General features: G+C 48.0%; 1 protein-coding gene across 2 annotated transcripts in view; it reads left to right on the top strand.

Annotated features, from left to right (window-relative positions):
* Positions 1-19,592, top strand: part of MARCHF7 (membrane associated ring-CH-type finger 7) — a 966,353-nt gene that overhangs the window by 374,153 nt on the left and 572,608 nt on the right. For both annotated transcript variants that reach the window (XM_069616354.1, XM_069616355.1), the window contains exon 5: positions 15,910-16,074. In XM_069616354.1, the coding sequence (XP_069472455.1) occupies positions 15,910-16,074 (165 nt within the window). The remainder of the gene's footprint in view (positions 1-15,909; positions 16,075-19,592) is intronic.

Below are 19,592 nucleotides of genomic sequence, written 5' to 3'. Positions count from 1 at the left end.
TACTCACATTTTGTAAGAGGTAGGCAGAGGTGTCTACACAAACTGTTAAGTGTGTTATATTAGAGAATGATGCCATAAAAACGCTAGTAAAGTATGACTCACTCTTGTGGCTGTTAAGCGGTAATATCAGTGTAGCGAAGACTTAAGACTGGGGATTCCATGAGTAGCGATGCTTGAAAACATCAATAGATGCAGCTAAAATCGTAGTTGCAGACAAACTCTAAAAAAGAGAGGTAAGCAGGTATATGCTATTTTAATGTCAAAATAGGTGTACGTTGGTGGCGAGACAATTCTACAAAATGTCAAACACCTGTCTCGTGCATCGACGCCGAGCGACTGGATAGCTGTGTTGCTGTCAGTGGGAGATGTCAATCTTTAGAGGAGAATGGAGTTCGCTGTGATGCGGGTAGGTCTAGCGCTGTGGTACAGCAGATCTGGAGCCGTGTGCGTAATGTTGAAAAGAGGAAGACAATTATCTTTTACAAAAAGACTGTGAGATACACTAATGGGATGTCTCCGAATGCTCTGTGTGAGTTGAGCGAGTAATTGTCTGAGAGCAGCATACGCTGTGTCTGGTCGGGCTGCACTCTGGAAAGCATGGCGGTTTCCACAGTGATGAGTCTCATGTTAGCCGCCATATTAGAATGGTGCTTAAGCTGACTGGGGAGGTCATGGAAACTAAAGGTGGACATAATACTATGTGCGTCCACAGTAGGTTCCATATTGGAGTGGATACTGATAGGTTAGTATCAATGAAGAGCCATATAGATACAAACTGGTGCTCTCAATTGGTGCGAAGCGGGTGCCCTTTTACATGTTGATAATGTTGTCATTGACATATATTTTGTCTTTCTATGCATTTACATCGAGGTGATATAACAGTAGGAATACTAGCTCATTACCTATAAAGTCAACAACAGTTCAAGATAATGGTTCATCCCTTAACATGGTAGTTAATCTACTAATTTCAGCGTGTTCAACTAAACGGGTATATCAAAGAACCCTATTGTCACTTATTGTTGGTTATTTCTGAGCATTTAACTGGATCTAAAGAAGATCCACTGTGAGACTGTTTCACCGCCATCGTTATTTAATGTACCAGTCACTGATACAGGATGTAAAGGAAAGACTATATGGAAATCATATGGGAATGAAGTGTTCATTAAAAAAGGGGGGGGGAGAGTATTCATAAGAGTTGAAATATCACTCTGCTCAACATGAGGCACCCTTGGAGAGTTGAGTGAAGTAATCATTGGGTTCAGATGAAACATCTAAGTGAGAATTCTTCGTTCAAGTCCCTTGGGTTTAAGGTGTCCAAGCAATAGATCCAGTATTTCTCACGTCTTGATAGAATTGACTGGTAATAGCCTCCTCTGTGGGGGCATTTGACGACTTCCAAAATTTGGAATTTAAGTTGTTCTATAGAGTGATGGTTCTCCAAGAAGTGTCTTGATAGTGGTGATTTGGTGTTTTTACATTGGATGGTTGATTTATGCTCGGTCCATCTCTCCTTAGCAGGTCTGGTTGTTTGACCTATATACAATAGTCCGCATTGACATTTGATGGAATAAATTACTCCTAGTGTGAGGCATGTCGCATAGTCCTTCAGTTTGATTTTTTTTACTGGTCTGGGGATGGTTAATGGAGTCAACTTTCACCACGTTGTTACAGTGCGAACAAGTCAGACATGGAAATGTGCCTTTCTTCTTTGTTGTCAGATATACTTGTTTGTCCTTAGGTGGTCTTTCTGCCTTCATTAATCTGTCCCGCAGGTTACGGCCTCTCTTGAACGCCATCATCAGCGCTTTAGGGAATAGTTTGTGGAGCATTGGATCGTTTTGAAGAACTCCCCAGTGTTTTCTGATTGTCTTGCTGATTTGGAAACTTTGGCGAGAAAATTTGGAAATGTAGAGAAGTGGTGGTTCCTTTTCTTTCTTTTTCACGGTCAAAAGCTGTTCCTTGGTTCTTTGGTCCGATCTTCCCTTAGCCTCACTCAACACTGAGGCTGGGTAGCCTCTTGATTCAGATTTGTCAATGAGTTTGGAGCACTCCATGTCTAACCCCGCTGGGTCAGATATAATCCTTTTGAGCCTTAACATCTGACTCTAGGGGAGACTCTACAGCATTGTTTTCGGGTGAAAACTTGTAAAACGGAGGAGGTTATTGGCATCTGTTGGTTTGTGATAGACATTTGTGGCTAAGGTGTTGTTGTTAATTTCTATATTTACATCCAGGAAGTGGAGTGATGGATTACCCACCACCATGGTGAAAATCGATGCTGAGTTGAGGCATTCAGAAATAGCAAAAGATCTTCCACTGGGCCACACCATATGCCGAATACATCATCTATAAAGCGCTTCCACATCAATATACATGAAGACCACCTGGGGTGATCCAATACAAATTCTTTTTCAAAGCGATACATAAATGTGTTCGCGTAAACTGGGGCCATAGATGACCCCATTGATGTTCCTGTTTGTAGAAAAAAATGTGTTTTGGAATCTAAAGTAGCTGTTGTACAATATTAGGTTAAGCAGTTCCAAAATGAGTTCCGGATTACCACAGGGGGGCTGGTGAACTGAGAAGAAGCCATTTGAGTGCCTCAACTCCTCGACGAGTCATTGCAGGCCACAAAGACAGCCCGTGCCCTGGGCACTCTTCAACACCACCCTTCCTTTCATGCCTCCGGTGGGAAGTGCAGCAGATCGCCAAAAGATTTTGGCGGAGGGTCCTCTTCGTATCGCCAACCCTCCCGGTCCACCACCGAGGAGGCCTACAGAGGCCGTTCCAAGGCATTTGGTGGAGGTGTCTGACGTCGCTCTGAAGGTGGCACACAGGCCCCGAAGCAAGATTGAACTGGCCAGAAACATTGGGCCCCACCCATGCACCCCAATGGAAGGCCAGCTGGCGGGCTTCGTCAGGTTGGGGAAGGTCTCTACCGACCGATGCGTGCTGGACACACTCGCCCACAATACATTCTAGAGTTCCAGCAAAAGTGTCAGCGGATCTCTACGGTGGTACGGCAAGAGCAGCACATCCCTCAGCTCCTGCAGGAGGTACGGGCCATAAGAAAAGGAGCGATAGAGCTGGTTCCAAAGCGACTCTGGGGCACCAGAGTCTACTCCAGATACTTCTTGGAAAAGAAGCCCGGGGGCGGTCAGCTCCTTCTAGACCCAGACATTCAGGATGGTCACGTTGCAGCACGTGCTCGGACAACTGGAAGAAGAGGACTTCCTGATGTCGCTGGATCTGGAGCATGCATACTTCCACGTCCCCATTCATGAGAAGCATCGCAAGTTTTCCAGCATGGGGTCTGGCATGGATTCACATGCTCATGAATATTCCCTGTCGTCAGGGAATCCTCTGCAAAAGAAAAAATCAGTTTCAGTTTCACTTACAAACTGTCTTTCTCCTATAAACCAATCACTGAGCTCTGGGTCATACTGCCCCAGCCAATGACTGCCCTCTCCCTACGCCCCTCCTCTGGCAGCCATATTCAGATTTTTACAACACGTTCAAGTGTTGGGTGTCCTCGCATTTTGCTCCGAGAGCTTTGCTGCATTTTCAAGTTTTTTTGTTAAACGTTTCCAATTTTTGTCAAATGGAGCCCGTGTGCTATTTCATTCTTTTGACCGGCAAGTGGGGATCCGTTTCTCGGCGTCTCATCGCCCCTTAAGGGCAAGGATCGTCGAGCTTTCATTGAAGATTCCAGAAGGCCATCGGGCCTACACCGCACGCCGGACCATGTCTGAAAAGGACGCAGGCTCTCCTCAAGCTCTGCTCCAGCGCGGATTGAGGAACTTGTTTGTGGAGGACAAACACTACCGGTGCCTCTATTGTCTCCATCCGGATCACAAGGAAGAGGATTGCGAGATTTGCCTTGGATTCACCAAACGCACCATCAAGAATCGACACAGTAGCCTGGCGGCGTGGCTCAACGCCAAGGCTTCTCCATCTGTGAGGGCCCAAGACAAGGCCAAGCACCGCAAATCCGTTTCCGTCGAGGTTGCCGCGCAAGCGGGTCCTGCAACGAGCAGGGCTTGCTCATCATCGCCATCCATCTCAAGCTATCGCCCCAGCTCCTCCTCGAAGAGGAAATTGGCTAAGCCACGGTAAGGTGGCCGCCGTCGCTCCCAAGATGGCACGCAGTGCCGCAGACTGAACTGGCCAGGACGTCGGGCCCCCACCCAGGCACCCCCGGTGGGAGGCCTGCTGACAGGCTTCATCAGCGAGTGGAAGATCTCCACTGACCCATGGGTGCTGGATGCTCTCACCCACGGACACACTCTAGAATTCCAACAGAAGTGTCCGTGGATACCACTGGTGGCCCGACAGGAGCAGCACATCCCTCGGCTCCTGTAGGAGGTACGGGGCATGCTACGAAAAGGGGCGATAGAGCGGGATACATGTGTACCTGTACCTTGACAACTGGCTCATCCGGGCCAAGTCAAGGGAAATTGCCGTCGACCACACAGACGGGATTGATTTCATTGCAGGACGCTCTGTTCCTGGGGTCCAGGCTCAACATGGTCTCCTGTCAGGCGGCCCCCTCAGAAGGGAATTGTGGCCATTTTGGGCAAGGTGCAACGGCTGTTGGCACTGAAGATAGCCATGGTATGGACCATCAAGTCGCAAGCGGGTTGCGGATGCGACCCCTCCAGGAATACCTAGACGCTTGGTGGGTCCAAGTGTTAGTAAGCTTTATGGACAGGATTGTTCTTGACAAGGAGTTCTGCCGAGCGATAAGGTGGTGGGGCGTTCGCTCCAACATCGACGGGGAAAGCGATTTCCAGAGTACGACATCCCGGGAGACAGTCACCACGGTTGCTTCCCTGGATGGTTGGGGAGCCCACACCAGACAGCTCCACGCTAGGGGCATGTGGCTGCCGGAGAAGGAGCTCCACATCAACGTCCTGGAATTGCAAGCACTTTTCTGTGCCCTCAAGTCGTTTCTTCCGTCCCTCAAGGGCAAAGTTGTGACTGTCTTCAAGGACAATCAGGATGATTGTAGTTGGGCACCGCTGTTGCTTTAAACAATGAAGTTAAAAATGTTCAAAAGTATGTATCCGAGCACACCTTGAGACCTAGGCACAAGGTTACTGATAAGTAACAAAAACAAAGAATTGGAATCCCATCCAATTCTATGCATGCTCACGTTGGGCTCTCCTCTGGAGCTGCAGTAAGTCTGAGATTTAGTATGAAAGAACCTCTACGGTGACAACAACATAACAATGCGACCGGCCGACAAAGGGGGAGCATTGGTGATCATGAATAGTGTAGAATACCACAAGGAATATGATAGACCACTGAATGATGCCACCACTTATGCCAAATTTGACGGAGATCCTATGGCTGGGATTTTTCACAACCCAGAGACACTGTTTGATAGGGAAGAACTACTAGGCTGGATTAATCACTGCACCAAAGCATTTTTGATCAGTTCACATCCCAGGATTCCGAACTTCTATACTTTACCTAAAGTACACAAACACCTAGCTCAACCACAAGGTAGACCAATAGTTTCCGGTATCGACAGCCTTGTGCAACCATTGGGGAAGTATATTGATTTTCTGATGTTTGTTAATCTGCTTAGAATCACATGCTGTGCATAGTTCGACATCCAGTGGTCACTGCGGAGTATTGCATTTAGTTTTTCGTAGTCGAAAAGGGGACGTCGACAAGGCGTGTCTGTAACACTATACCTATAGTGACGTGCAGTGTACCCACAACCCCTCACGCGTCGAAGTCCCTCAGATTGTTTTTTTCCGCCCAGTTATTGGTCGCCTTTATGCTCCTCGAGAAACATTGCAAAATCATTTCCTCGACCCTTGGTCGTTTATTATTATTAACTATCACATAGATCCCCCCCTCGACGTAGCTGCCAAGCTGTTCTCTGCCGAGCAAGATCTTCGACGGAGGGACGAGCGGAGGAGATCCTTCGGCGCTGCCGAACACGTGGCCTGGCCTCGCCAGCCTAACACAGTAGGGAAAGTGGGGTTGTTGGTCATTTCTTTGTTTCACTCTGAGAATGCCTTTCTCTTTCCCCTCCCTCTCTTTCGAGGTCGTATATCACTTTTCATGCCCTCAGCTATGGAGAGGACGCCCTTTAGGTTTTGCCCGCGGTGCAAGGGCAAGTTTACCTGGAAGGACGAGCATAAACGGTCTAACCGTTGCTTGCCCCTCTATCACAAAGAGGACGGCTGTGCGGCCTGTAAGTTACTTAAACCCAAAACTTTAAAGGACCGCAGGGTCAAAAGGTGGGCAGCCTATGCGATGTCTAGGTCTGACTCCTCGCCAGCTGCCGCCACCACCGAATGTGATGAGGACAGTGATTACACGGCCTCCGCAACAGAGATTGTAGACAACTCGGAGCGTTCCCGCTCCTCGTCGTCGTCCGTCCCCGGCCCCGACAAGCCCGACTCACGCCCCGCTTATGGGGATGAACACCCCGGCGACAAGGATGAACACAGAAAAACACATAAGCACATACCCCACGGCACGCATTCGTTGAAGACGATGGCAGCCATAGCGTCAACAGAGGCGTCGGGTCCACCGTCGTCTTCCGCCGACCATAAGGGTCGCAAGCCCTCCCCGCCACAGCTTCCGCGACCGGCGACTGGGCTTTTTGTAAATAAGGGCGCTAACCCCAAATCCTCAGGCGACGCGCCTCGCAAGAGTGCGTACGTTGCCAGTAAAGACTCAGCACTGCCTAGCGCACCGGCGAGCGATCCCTCGACGGAGAAGCTGATCGCTGAAAGCCTCGCGCATATAGCTTCTAAAGACGGCCAGAGATGGACGGTGGGTGACACGTCGAAAACCGCTCACAAGGCCAAAGAAACACAGAGGACGCCGGAGGGTAGGCTGGGACTGCTCCCACCGTCGACAGAAGACCCTAGCCAGCGAGAAGGTTTCTCAGAAGGAGAAGGGACAGGATCTTCAACGCTATGGGACAGAACTAAGCAACTTCAGGGACAGGAAACTCCCTTTTCACTCCCAGACCGCTCTGGCCTACGTTACTGGACTGTAGAGAGGTTCCAGTCATGTATGGACAAGCTAGACAGGTTCATGGCCATCCCAGAAAATAGGACACGCAAGAGGCCAAGGGAGGTACTCCAGGAGGGGCCAAGGGCTAAATCCCCAAAGCTCTTTAACCCCCTACAGGAAGACATGAACTCTTACGACCTCACTGAAGAGGACTCACTTCCAGGAAGAAGATGAGTTTGTGAATAATGAAGACCAACAAGAGGAAGAAGGTTTTCATGATGACACTAACATAGGTGAGGAGGGCTACGAGGAGGACCCAGGTGAAGGTGGCTCACAGCCCTGGCAGTCTCCATCAGGGTCTACAGACCCCAATATTATAGACATTTCTTCTCCTCAGACCACACCGGTCAGGAATCCATCTCCAGTAGACTATCAGCCCACCTTCAATGCGCTACTGAGGAAGGCTGCAGCACATTTTGAAGTTGAAACTGGGGAGGTCACCCCAGATACTGATTTCGTTGAAAGGATTATTAAAGAAAAACCTCCCACTAGTCAAACTATTCCTATCCTCGCCTCGGTTCAGAGATGACTCACCCCATCGCTGTCCACCCCCGCGCTGGTAAGAGGGGTCAATCCAAGAATCGAGACATTGTTCTCACCCTCTCAGTCAGACCCATTACATATCGGGGGTCACTCCGTCCCGGACTCCTTAGTGGTGACTAACGCAAGGAAGAGGGCAGGGGTTCCACTGTCAACCAGCGAGGCACCCGCAGATAAAGAAGGGAAAAAGCTTTATGCCATCGGCAAAAGAATTTCCACCTCGGCAGCGTTTTCAATTAGGATTGCCAATAATAATACATTGTTGGCAAGCTATGCTGATGCTCAATAGAGAAAGCTTAAGCAGGACATCGAAGAAGCCCCTGAACCTCTAAGAACTCGCTTATTGGCTACAGTTACAGAAGGCGCTCTGGTCAACCAGAGCAGCATTAAGAACACTCTTGATGCGGCAGAAACTGCTGGCCGTTCTTTGGTGCAGGGAATTCTGCTGAAGCATCACGTCTGGCTTCGCAATTCCGGTTTCAAGGCAGAAACGCAGGCGTCACTCATTAATAAACCAATAGAAGAGTCAAATCTCTTTGGAAGGGCAGTGGACGACGCACTGGAAAATGCGAAGAAAGAATTTGAAACATAAAGACCTTAGACCAAATCTCAAAGCCTCCAAACAGGCGGGGATTTGGGAACAAGTGCTTTTTTCGTGGCCAACAGCAGCAGCAGCAACAGCATTACACTGCGGGCAACTGGCCCTCTAATCAGGGTACCAGTAACCAGTATAACCAAAGAGGACAACGCCGTGGCAAGGGCAGAGGCTGGGGCTCCAGCCCCAGAGGCACCCCGGCAAATAACGCCAAATGACCCAAAGGTTCGGGTCCCCTCCCATGCTTCTCTGGTTGGGGGCAGGATAACATTGTTCCTATCAGCATGGGAGGGAATAACATCAGACCGGTGGGTATTGTCAACCGAAGCCCACGGGTACTGTATAGAGTTCAATCGGTCCCCCACCTACAGACCTCCAAGGGGACGACGCCTGTCACTAGAACACCTAGTCATCCTCCTGCAAGAAGTAGAATAGCTGCTACAGAAAGGAGCAATAGAGGTTGTGCCCCTATCTCAGGTAATGAAAGTTATTTATTCAGTGTACTTCCTTGTACCCAAAAAGGACCTAACCATGCGCCCTGTACTAGATCTGCGCCCAGCGAACAAATTTGTAAAACACAAAAATTTCGTATGGTAACATTACAGGAGATAATTCCCCTGCCGTTCCAGGGGGACTACATGACACTAGACATGAAAGATGCATACTTACATATTTCGATGTTGCCAGCGCACAGAAAATAACTCTGGTTCATAATAGAGGTCAAACACTACCAGTTCAGAGTGCTACCCTTCGGCATAGCGTCTGCACCAAGGGTATTCACGAAGGTAGTGGCAGTGGCAGCGGCCCACCTGCACAGGTTGTCTATACCGGTATACCCTTAACTCGACGATTGGCTCATAACAGGGGAGTCCTACGAGACATGCTTCTCAAACACCCAGAAGACAGTAGACCTTTTGTTCAAACTGGGCTTCTCCATCAATGAGAAGAAGTCCAGCTTAGACCCCAGCCAAATCAAACAATTCCTAGGGGCTCTAATTCGAACAAAGGACAGCCTCGTCTTCCCCTCCGAGAGGGTCTAGGATGATAGCACTGTAAAGCTTGCCAATGACATCCAAGAAGGCAATAGGGCGATAATTCCTCGGTTTTCTCGATCTCCTTTTTTATGGATTGGTACCACTATCGCCCTCCTCCATGAACTCGGAATTTGATGAGAGATTGCTATTTTATTGAACAGTTTTAAAATGATAACGGCTCAGTCTTCCGGGTATTCTTTCAGCATGCAGTTGGACAACCCGTCTGGGCCTGCTGCTCTTGAATCATTTAACTTTTGAATTCGCCTTACAATGTCCTTGACGTTGTTTGCAGACACCCAAGGTTCAGGGCTCACAGGATCGTTATCACTTGCAGTGGTATCCAAGACCATGGCGTAAAGACGTTTGAAATGGTTAAACCAGGACTCTTCACTTATCAGGTTTGATTGATCATCATTTGACTTTGTCCCCTCCGATTTTATCAATGACCAGAATTTTCTCTGATCTTTACCAGCTAGACCTCTAAGCATGGCACCCAAGTCGTTCTGGTATCTGTCGCTTGGTGGAACAAAGCCAGTTTTCATAGCGTAACTGTTCGGACGAAGCTGTTAGTACTTGCGTAGGCCATATTTCATTGCTACCCTTCCAAGCTTTCTCACTTTTTTTCTGCTTATGGGAGGATGACAGAGTTGAATTTCTTGGAGCCTTGAACACTAAATTGTTCTAGCAAGGGAGAGTATTCAACTGAAGGACTGACTGTTCTAATATCCGTCATTAAAGTTCTGATCTTAAAAGTTGATAATTTCAGGCGCAGTCCCCCATTGCAATTGTCGACCGCTAAAGGCATTTGTTCCTGGGTAATGAGCCCATATGCCCTCCATTCTAACAAGAGAAGATGGTGATCACTAGGAATTGTTTTAATCACTTAATTATTGGAGACCTAGATGTAATCAAGTACAGAAGTACGCCTGACATTTTCCCACGTTGATTGTGATGGTATGTCATCTTTAAAGTTGCCGTTAAGCAGGTGCATGTCTCTAGAGTACATTAGTTCATTCCACAGGACTCGTCTAATGTGCAGCATGTCTTCAAGGTTCCGGAAGTGACCATACTTTCAGCTAAATCCGGAATATTGAGGTTGCCGCATATGATGACATAATTGGACTGTTTGATGTAAGCATCGTCCAATTGGTCGGCAAACTGGCCTATAAAGACTTCATTCGAGATTAGCACCAGGTTCCAACAGACATTGATGATTGTTAGTTTGATTGGGGTTTTTGCACGTGATAATGGAACCCCGGTATCCCACCCAATCACAAGTTCCTGTGAGAGGATTTTTGTGGACACTGGCTTCAAAAGTTGTAAGGAACTGCCTATTCTCCAGAATGGGGTCTGGCATGGATTCACATGCTAATGAATATTCCCCGTTGTCAGGCTGGGAATCCTTGGTAAAGAAAAAATCTGTTTCAGTTTCGTTTCTGAACTGTCTTTCTCCTAATAACCAATCACTGGTCTCTGGGTCATACTGCCCCCAGCCAATGACTGCCTTCTACCTAAGCCCCTCCTCTAGCAGCCATCTACAGATTTTTACTGCACGTTCAATTGTTCGGAGTCCTCTTGCTATAGCTCTCGGATTTCTACTGCGTTTTGTGATTTTTCTAAGAGTGTTGCTCTATTTTTGAGTCAATCGAGCCTCAAGCTCCATCGATCCACCCACCGACTAACGGGGGTCCGTTTTTCAGAACTTTCTACGCCCCTCGAGGTGATTTTTCGTCGGGTTCACTTCTTGGAGGGTTCCAGAAGACTCTTGGAGGCCTACACCGCATGGACATGGCCAGGGATAAAGGAGACTCAACACCTCTTTTCAGGATCTGCCCAGGATGCGGGCTACGGAATGTCTTCCGGGAGGATGGGCACTCCTTGTGCCTTTATTGCCTACACTCTGCCAGCTCGCACATGGAGGAGGCCTGTGCTTCCTTCAAGGACATGACCATCCGCACCGTGAAGGACCGTCACAAGCGGCTTGCCGAGTGGCTGGAGACTAAGAACCCGGCAGCAGTTGAGCCCCGGCAACGTACATCTCTCAAGAGAAAGTCTGAGCGGTCTTCTAAGCCCTTTAAGGGCGCTACGGCGACCCAACATAAGGCAAAGCACTGCGAGTCTGCAGGCACCGGGAGCGCCATTGGTATGGGCTCCACGGCAGCTAGGCTGGGCGCAGCTTTGCCGACGCTGTCAACCACGAGCCAACGCTCCGGTCTGGCGGAGAAAAGGAAGTCTGAGCACCCGGGTAAGCTTCGGGAGAAGGCCCGGTCGACTCAGATGGAGAGGCCAAGGGGGAGCGATGCACTGACCCTCCCCCCCACAGTGAAGGCCATGGATCCGCCCAAGGCCGTGAAGGCCCAGGTTCACCAGGCTAAAGCATCGATTAAGGGAGTGGTAGCGTCCCTAGTGAAGGCTGCAGATGCGGGTCCCCAGGAGGCATCACCAAGACGAGAGTTTCCCTGCCCGCCCAGAGGGAATAGTCATTCGTGCCCATTGAGAAGACTCTTGTGAAGATGCCGATCATCTCCCCGAGACCCCTGGCCGAGAAGAAGGGGGGGTGCAGTGGTCCAGCTAGACTCGGAGATCTATTCTGAGGAGGAACTTTCAGGCCTGGCAGTGCCTGAGAAGAAGAGTGTCGAGGCCGGACCCTACGGGAAGGACCCGACGAGGCGGATGGGTAGAGCGACGAGGGAACCGACAAGGACCGGCAAGGCGGGGAGGAACCGCTGATACTCCTGTCACAACCACCCCCGACCCCCTCCACCAACAGGACAGATCGGAGGACATCCTACAAGCTCCTACAGGCATCCTTTGCACAGAGATACGGACAAGGCTGCCTACGCCGACGGGCGACCTGGCGCCTGGACCGTCGGAGGAACCACCAACTAAGAGGAGACGAGTCCACCCTCCACCATACCATCCCTCCTCTCCATCCCTTCTGGCGACGGATGAGACAGAGCCGGATACGGCGACGACTGGTACGGGCGATGGCGAGAATGACGGAACGGATCTCCCGTCGCCAGTACCCAGGGCTTCTCCCCCGATGAGATCGGATCCTTCCATGCCATGATCTCTAGGACTTCAGAGCTGTTTCAGCTCAATCCCGAGGAAAAGGAGGGTTTCCTTTATCAGCGACGAGAGGCCAAGCGGAAGACCGTTCTCTCGATCCCGCTGTTGAACGACATTTGGGACGAAGGGCTGTCCCTTCTGAAGAACCCATCCTCGACCCCGGTGAAGAGAGACCGGTACGAGAAGTAGTACTGGGTTCCAGACTCTGCATCGAAGTGCCTCAGAGCGCAGCCTTCCCAGGACTCTCTGGTCTCAGTGGCAGCCAGGAAGAAATCTGCGGGGTTGGCGGCTTCGTCTTCCACTTCCCCACCGGACGTCGAGGAAAGGAGGCTAGACTGTATGGGACGACAGGTCATCTCGGTGGTGACGACCATTACGGTAGCCAACGCTCTCACCATCGTGGCCCTCTTCGACAGGGAGCTGTGGTTTATAATCGCATCTCTCCTGGTCTTTTTCCCAGATGACAAGAGGGCGGAGGCCCTTGAAATCCTTCAAGAAGGTGAGGTGGCTTTGGACCATGCCATCACGGTGGCCACGGACATTGCCGACACCAGTTTCCGCCAGATGGGCAACGGCATTTGCCTTTGCCGGCGTGGTTAGCTCAAGGCCACCAACTTCGGTCAGGACGTCCAGACGAGGGTATTGGACATGCCCTTCGACGGAGACTTGTTTGGCAAGGCGGTGGGTGAGTCGCTGCAGGCCATCAAGGCAGACTCAGAGACGGCACGTGCCTTGGGCACGCTCCAACAACGACGGCCGTCCTTTTGGACTTCCGGAGGCAAGTCCGGTGCCTCCAAAGGATTCAGTGGCAGCTTTTCCTCATACAATCAAGCGGCCCGTTCTTCGTCCCAGGGGGCCTACAGAGGATAAAGCAAGGCCAGAGGTGGTAATCATCGCCGCCAAGGGGCCCAAGGTGGGACGGCCTCGGCGAAGAAGGACTGAAACGGCCGGGATATTGGGCCCCCACACGAGCACCCTGATGGGAGGCCGGCTTGTGAACTTCGTCGGCGTGTGTAAGTCCATCTCTGCCCACCTTTGGGTGCTGGGTGCCCTGGCCTACGAACACACCCTGGAGTTCCAAAGGAAGTGTCCCCGTTTTCCACCTGTGGCTAGGAAAGAAAACCATGTTCCACAACTACTTCTAGAGGTAAGAGAGATGCTGAGAAAGGGCGCGATAGAGCTCGTCCCGAAGAGGCTCCGGGGCTCTGGAGTATACACGCGGTATTTCCTTGTCCGAAAGAAGACCGGCAGTTGGCGACCCATTCTAGATCTCCGCCGCCTCAACAGAATACATCAAGTCACAGAAGTTACGGATGGTCACCCTCCAGCACGTGCTGGGACAGCTGGAGGACGGAGACTGGACTTGGAGGATGCTTACTTCCACATCCCCATACACAAGGGGCATCAAAAGTTTCTGCGCTTCGTGGTTCAAGGACAGCACTATCCGTTCAAGGCCCTTTCCGCCGGCTTGAAGTCGGTGCCTAGGATCTTCAACAAGTGCCTAGCACCGGTGGCTGCGCCTGCAGGCGATCCCCATCTACCCCTATCTGGACGATTGGCTCATCCAAGCTAAGTCAAGGGCACTCACTGTCGAACACACAGCAAGGACCGTCCGCCTGCTCACTGAACTGGGGTTCTCGATAAACTATGCAAAGTCCTGCTTGGTGCCATCGCAGGACGCTCGGTTCCTTGGAGCCAGGCTCAACACGGTGGTGCACCTGGATTCACCGGCAGAGGAGAGGATAAAATCCATCCTGGGCAAGGTACAACGGCTGTTGACCATGGAGTTTGCCAGGGTGAGATCCATCAAGTCCTTGCTCGGCATGTCCTGCATCTACCTCGTTCGGCTGTGCAGGTTGCGGTTGTGGATGCGGCCGCTGCAGGAGTTCCTCGACGCCCGTTGGATACAAGTGTTGGGAAGCTTTGAGGACAAGATCGCCCACAACGAATCCCCTTGACCGTGGTACATTGATAAAATCAATGGCCTAGCAATAGATAATTATCACGGTATAATACAAGACAATGTTAAGACCCCCTATAGTTTTCAATGACCTAATAACCTAGCATTCTTTACGCATTAATGACACATGTCGCTTGTCTAGCCTTTGAATGTCCTATAGATTTGGTCATTCTCTAATATGACCTGACAAGTGAACCTGCTTCAACTGTGCCTGACATATTTGACTTATTGTGCACGTAATTTGTGATTGCATTTCATTAATTGTGAAAGTATTCTGCTTACAAATTATAGAAGAGCCCTGGACTGTAGATGGTTGCTCTTGGGATTTCTACACTGATTAATGCTAGGCTTTTTCTCCTGTAGCGCTGCACCCCATACAATAAAAGTCCCACAAAAGAATCACTCAAGCTGTTGCATAGTCTCTGACATGTCATTGTACACCACACCGCAACACTCTGCACACTTTGACTTCCACAATGTCACTTGACAAGTCATCTGTGTTAATTTTTGAGCAGTTGCGTTAATTACAATTTACTCTATGCACACACTGTAATGCTCCTTTTCTCGTTTCTGTTCAGACTACAGTCTGCTGGCGGACTAGTACAGCGCTTCACAGCCATAACCAATGGGCCAGAGGCGCTCTGCAAATATTAAGGAGCATAATATTCGTACCAAAACGGTACTTTGGGCTACTTTGTGGAAACCCCGATGAAGCCAAAACTAAATCACTGCTGCTTCCAAACTACTCCCTTAAACCAATGTAGTGCCATAGAATTAGCCTTCGGCCAAAATGGGGTCTAAAATGCAACACTGTCCTAGTTGCTATATTGGGTACTATAGACCCATCTACTAACACTGGACGCAATGGCAGGGGGGGACTTCAACAGAAGTCACTCTGACCACACAAATAAGCCAGAGAACCTACAAAGCAACTGGTCTAGACGTTCCATAAAATGGAACTGATCCCACCCAAACCCCCAAAAGTTTTGCACTAACAGTGTTGCGAGTTTGCCAACTTTTCCCTTAAATGGTAAGGGGGGGGCGGGGGAGAGAAAGGCAAGGACTGACGATGTTGTGATATCTTACAGGTGATGTACGGATGATGCTACAGTGATTCTTGATTGACGCTAGGAGAATGCTGGTAGGTGATATTCTGGGTGATGCAAATGTGAGGGTTTCAAGCATCATTTAGTGGTTGGCTGAGGTGTGCTGTGCTCCTGGGTGTCTACAAATATACCTATTAAATGAGCAGTAGTTTCATTTTTGTGAGTGCAGCTAGCTATTTGTGCTAAGCGTCTTGAATTACTAGAAACCTATGTTGGCCTATTTAGTTGCGATTGTGGAACCATTTGCTTATTTTTAATTTTTATGTAGTAGCTGCATTCCACACACGTAAAATATTACTTTCAAAGGTAATTGTAACGTGATGTTTGTTAACCAATCCAAATGCAGGATTGTTAAAAATGATTTGTAGTTCCTGGCTTGTCAGCAGGAATCATTGTGATGTCATAAAACGGATTTACACTTGCAGCACTTCATAGGGAATACATCTGAATGGGAAACATTAAAGTGAGTTTTGTCTTTTCAGGTCCAATTTGATAAGTTTCCTTTTGGTTCTTGTAGACTCTACTGATTTTTTTTTTATTGGTTCAATGTTTTGTACTCAGATTCTTCATGGCGGCACAGCAGAGTTCCCAGATCGTCATCCTCGATTCTTGGTTCATCTGATTCTGAACTAATGGGACGGAGGAGGGCACATGAAAGGACCTCTCAATCTACGAGTGCATTTGTTGAGTATAGTTCCAGAAATGGTAACCTGACGTCTTCAACATGTATGTATCTTTTGAATAATCTGGAATGTAGAGTGTCGATTAATTTCTACTGTGACCTGTGGTGTTGGTCTAAATTAGTCCTAGCCAAGATGCATACAATGTATGATACCGCAAAGCTGTCCAACAATACTATCCTGCATCGTCTACATTTCATGCAGATACATTTCTAGAATTGTCAATTGAGTGGCTTGTATGAAAAGCTTTGGCTTATGTTAAAAACGTGTTTTTATTTTCTTATTGAATTTGGTTCTGTCTCCTTCTTGGAAATAAGTTATGTAGCATTAGTCTGGAAGGATCGCTCTTTGGCAACGAGCTCAGCTGGGGAAAACAAGACAACATTGCCTAGCAAAGGTTTGAAACCCAGTCCCACGCTTAGTGTGTGGATATAAGAACCCAATATAATTTGTAGGTGCTATGGCAAATGAAATAATGGGGCCTACATATCAACATCCGCATTTCCATGGCTCGCTGCTAGTAAGATCCCTGACCTAGCATGGTTCCTCCAGACATTTGACAACCTATTAAATCTTAATGAAAATAAAAAGTATCTTCTTGCATGAATCACTCGTTGTCGAATGCTGGCTATTATCTACCTCATGTTTAGACTGCACAGAGCAGATGTTTTAGTTGGAGGGCTTCTGCTTTTAATGTTTTTCACAGGGGGAAAGTGGGAGTGGCCATTATATGCAGGCTGTTGCCACAGTCGCACAATTAAAACTGGTCACCTTGTGTAGCAAGTGCAGTTGTGCCGATTCCACCAGACATATCACTTAGTGTTTGCAGTAAAGTTGTAAACGGCAGGGAGATAATCTGCCAGTGTGCTGCTTGCAACGTGACCACATTAATTACTCTAGCTTTGTGTAGTGGCTCTGCTATTCCTGCTACCTAAAAGTCGTAGAACTGTTTTTGGAGTAATGTATCTGATGAATCTTTAGGCATTCACCTTATGCATTTGTTAATTGTATTCAGGACAAATACTGATGGAGTTCTAAAAATATCCAGCAATCAGAAGCTGCGGTGTTCGTTTTTTTCACTGAAAGAAAGAGTGCCTTAATTGGCGTCCAATTCGGTCGTTCAAAAAAGTGATTCCCCTTTTTGAAAATATTAAATGGTGCAGAAACACGGCGTGCATAAACTACAATCGGAGCTCTCAAGTTTCCTTTAGTCAGGGGTGAGAAGGCCACCCAGTCGTGTTTTTGCTTGGGATTCCAGGACTTGTATTTGGAAAGCTCCAGAAGACAAATGGAAAAACGGGACTGCGAGGCCTTCTCGCACATGCCTACGGGAAACGTGAGACCTGGCTCGAAAAAGCAGTTGTTAGTTAAATTGAAAGATTAACTTTGCATGACGTGTAAGAATAGTCAGGCAGTGTCTGAAGCGTGTTGCCCGTTTCAGTGAAGATTCACTGGAAGGCAGCATGTTTGTTTAGAAGTATAAAGCTTTATACTTTTATAAAGTATAAAGTCCTTCGTGGAACTCAGGCTCTGCTTCCAATAGAAGCAATAGCTACCTTAACAACTCTAGAGCACAATGACTAGTTAAGGAGTATGCAAGGGAAGGAGAACAGGAATACGAGGGGGAGATCTAACAATGACCATGTGTTTTTTTATTTTAAAAACTACGTGTTTAAACTTTTGAAACGTGAAAGATTTGCTGGATGTCTAGAAGCACAGCTCCATGTGTCCTCTTAACCAAAAGTAAATGTCGGCATAACCGTTTGTGCTGCTTTATTTCCATGGGTGCGATCTTTTTTCAAGGTAGCAATGGAGAGCCGTCAAGGCTATTCTCAGCAGTGTGAGTGGGGTCAGGGTTTCACAATATATAATAATTGGTTATTTATAACACGCTTAATACCCAGAGGACACCATAAGCAGGTACACATGCAACATGTAGTGCCAAGGCGTGGGGGGAAAACAGGAACCAGTCGTACTAAGTTTGAAATACCTAGTGTCTGCACAGCATATAATATGTGTATTTATAGAGTGCAGTGTATGCCTGACGGCATCACAACTCAAAAGACAGAAAAGTACCAACATTGGAAAAGAAAAGTTTTTAAAACCATTGAAAAAATAGGTGATTTCAGTTGCCCGAAGGGTACAGGGAAGTTGATTCCATAGCTTAGCTGCCGGCACAGAGAAAGCCACGCCTCCAATCTGGGAATATTTAAAACTGGGCACCTGGCTATAGTAAGCATCAGGCAAGCAAAGTGTTTGACACGGGACATAAGGACAACATTTGGATTGAAGAAATTCTGTGTGAACACCATAAAAGACCTGATGAACTGTGCTTAAGAATTTAAACTGAATCCATTTGGACATAGTGAGCCAACGAAGAGACTGTAGCACAGAAGAAATATGAGTATCAAAAGGGGATTGCGCCACCACTCTAGCTGCCAGATTTAGCAAAACTTGAATGCAAGAGATAACCGGGTTGATCTAAAAAAAAGTGAATTGCAATAATCCGTGATGCTAAGCACTGACAGGGACACAAAGAGGACAGGGGTAAAATGGAAGAACTTCTCGAAGCACCTTGAGTTGGAAATTACCAGACTGGCGAACAATTGATGAGATGGACTGATCTTGAAGTTTAAGTCCTTGACTACAGAAGCTGGGGTTAGAAATGGGACCATCTTAGAAGGCTAGAAAGTTGGGGTCCAGAAGGATGCAGCAGAGGGAAGACCAACCACCAGCACCTTTGTCTTGGTTCAACTTAATTCAATTTTCGCTCATCCTACATCCCACAGCCTTGAGGCAACTCCTTAGCTGGACGGCAGTATCGGGCTGAGATAAATTCATCAGCACAATGATATATGCCATTAGCATAGGAGTAGTACAGGAGGCTGTGCGAGTGGATGAGCTTGACAATGGGCTGCTTTTAGTCATTGAACAAGACAGGAGATGTGGCAGAGCAATGAGGGACTCCACATGTCTGAGAAGAAGCAGAGCGAAAGTGTTAGGCAAGATTGTATGCAGTACCCTGTGGGAGACTGCACCAACCTTGTCCTCAGGGCGATAGTTAACCTAACCGTTGGTATAAGCATGTACTACACAAGTTGGTATAGTGACTGAGCAGCCATGCTGATCTCAAGAGGGGTCGATGTGAGCTGTAGGGTTCTAACCTAGAGATTCACAGTGGCAGATATTCAAGTAGACGCTTACACTCAAGGTTTTTTGATTAAACAATTTATTTAACAGTCAGTTTAATAAGCCTTCTTTAGAAGGGAGTAAAAATATGTAACACTTAAATATACTTCAAAATGCACATTCTCAGTTTCAATAAATCATTAGATGCCCATTTGGGATGGCACACAGACACTGCTACGCTCTGAGGTGACTTAAATAACTAGGACACTGTGGACATTGATATATCACTGGCGCATTTAGAGCAATACTGCGTTTGGGGTCAAAAGAAAAAGGTTTGGGAATGAAACAATGGTTAACAAATATTCTTAAGCAGATAAGTACTTTTGAACCCCCCAATGCAAAGTAAATTAACCCTTTCCCAGCTACACAAGTTAT

Source organism: Ambystoma mexicanum, chromosome 9, assembly GCF_040938575.1.
Source record: "Ambystoma mexicanum isolate Mex_15411 chromosome 9, UKY_AmexF1_1, whole genome shotgun sequence".
NCBI classification, from domain to species: domain Eukaryota; kingdom Metazoa; phylum Chordata; class Amphibia; order Caudata; family Ambystomatidae; genus Ambystoma; species Ambystoma mexicanum.
This window is presented reverse-complemented; position numbering and strand designations above follow the sequence as displayed.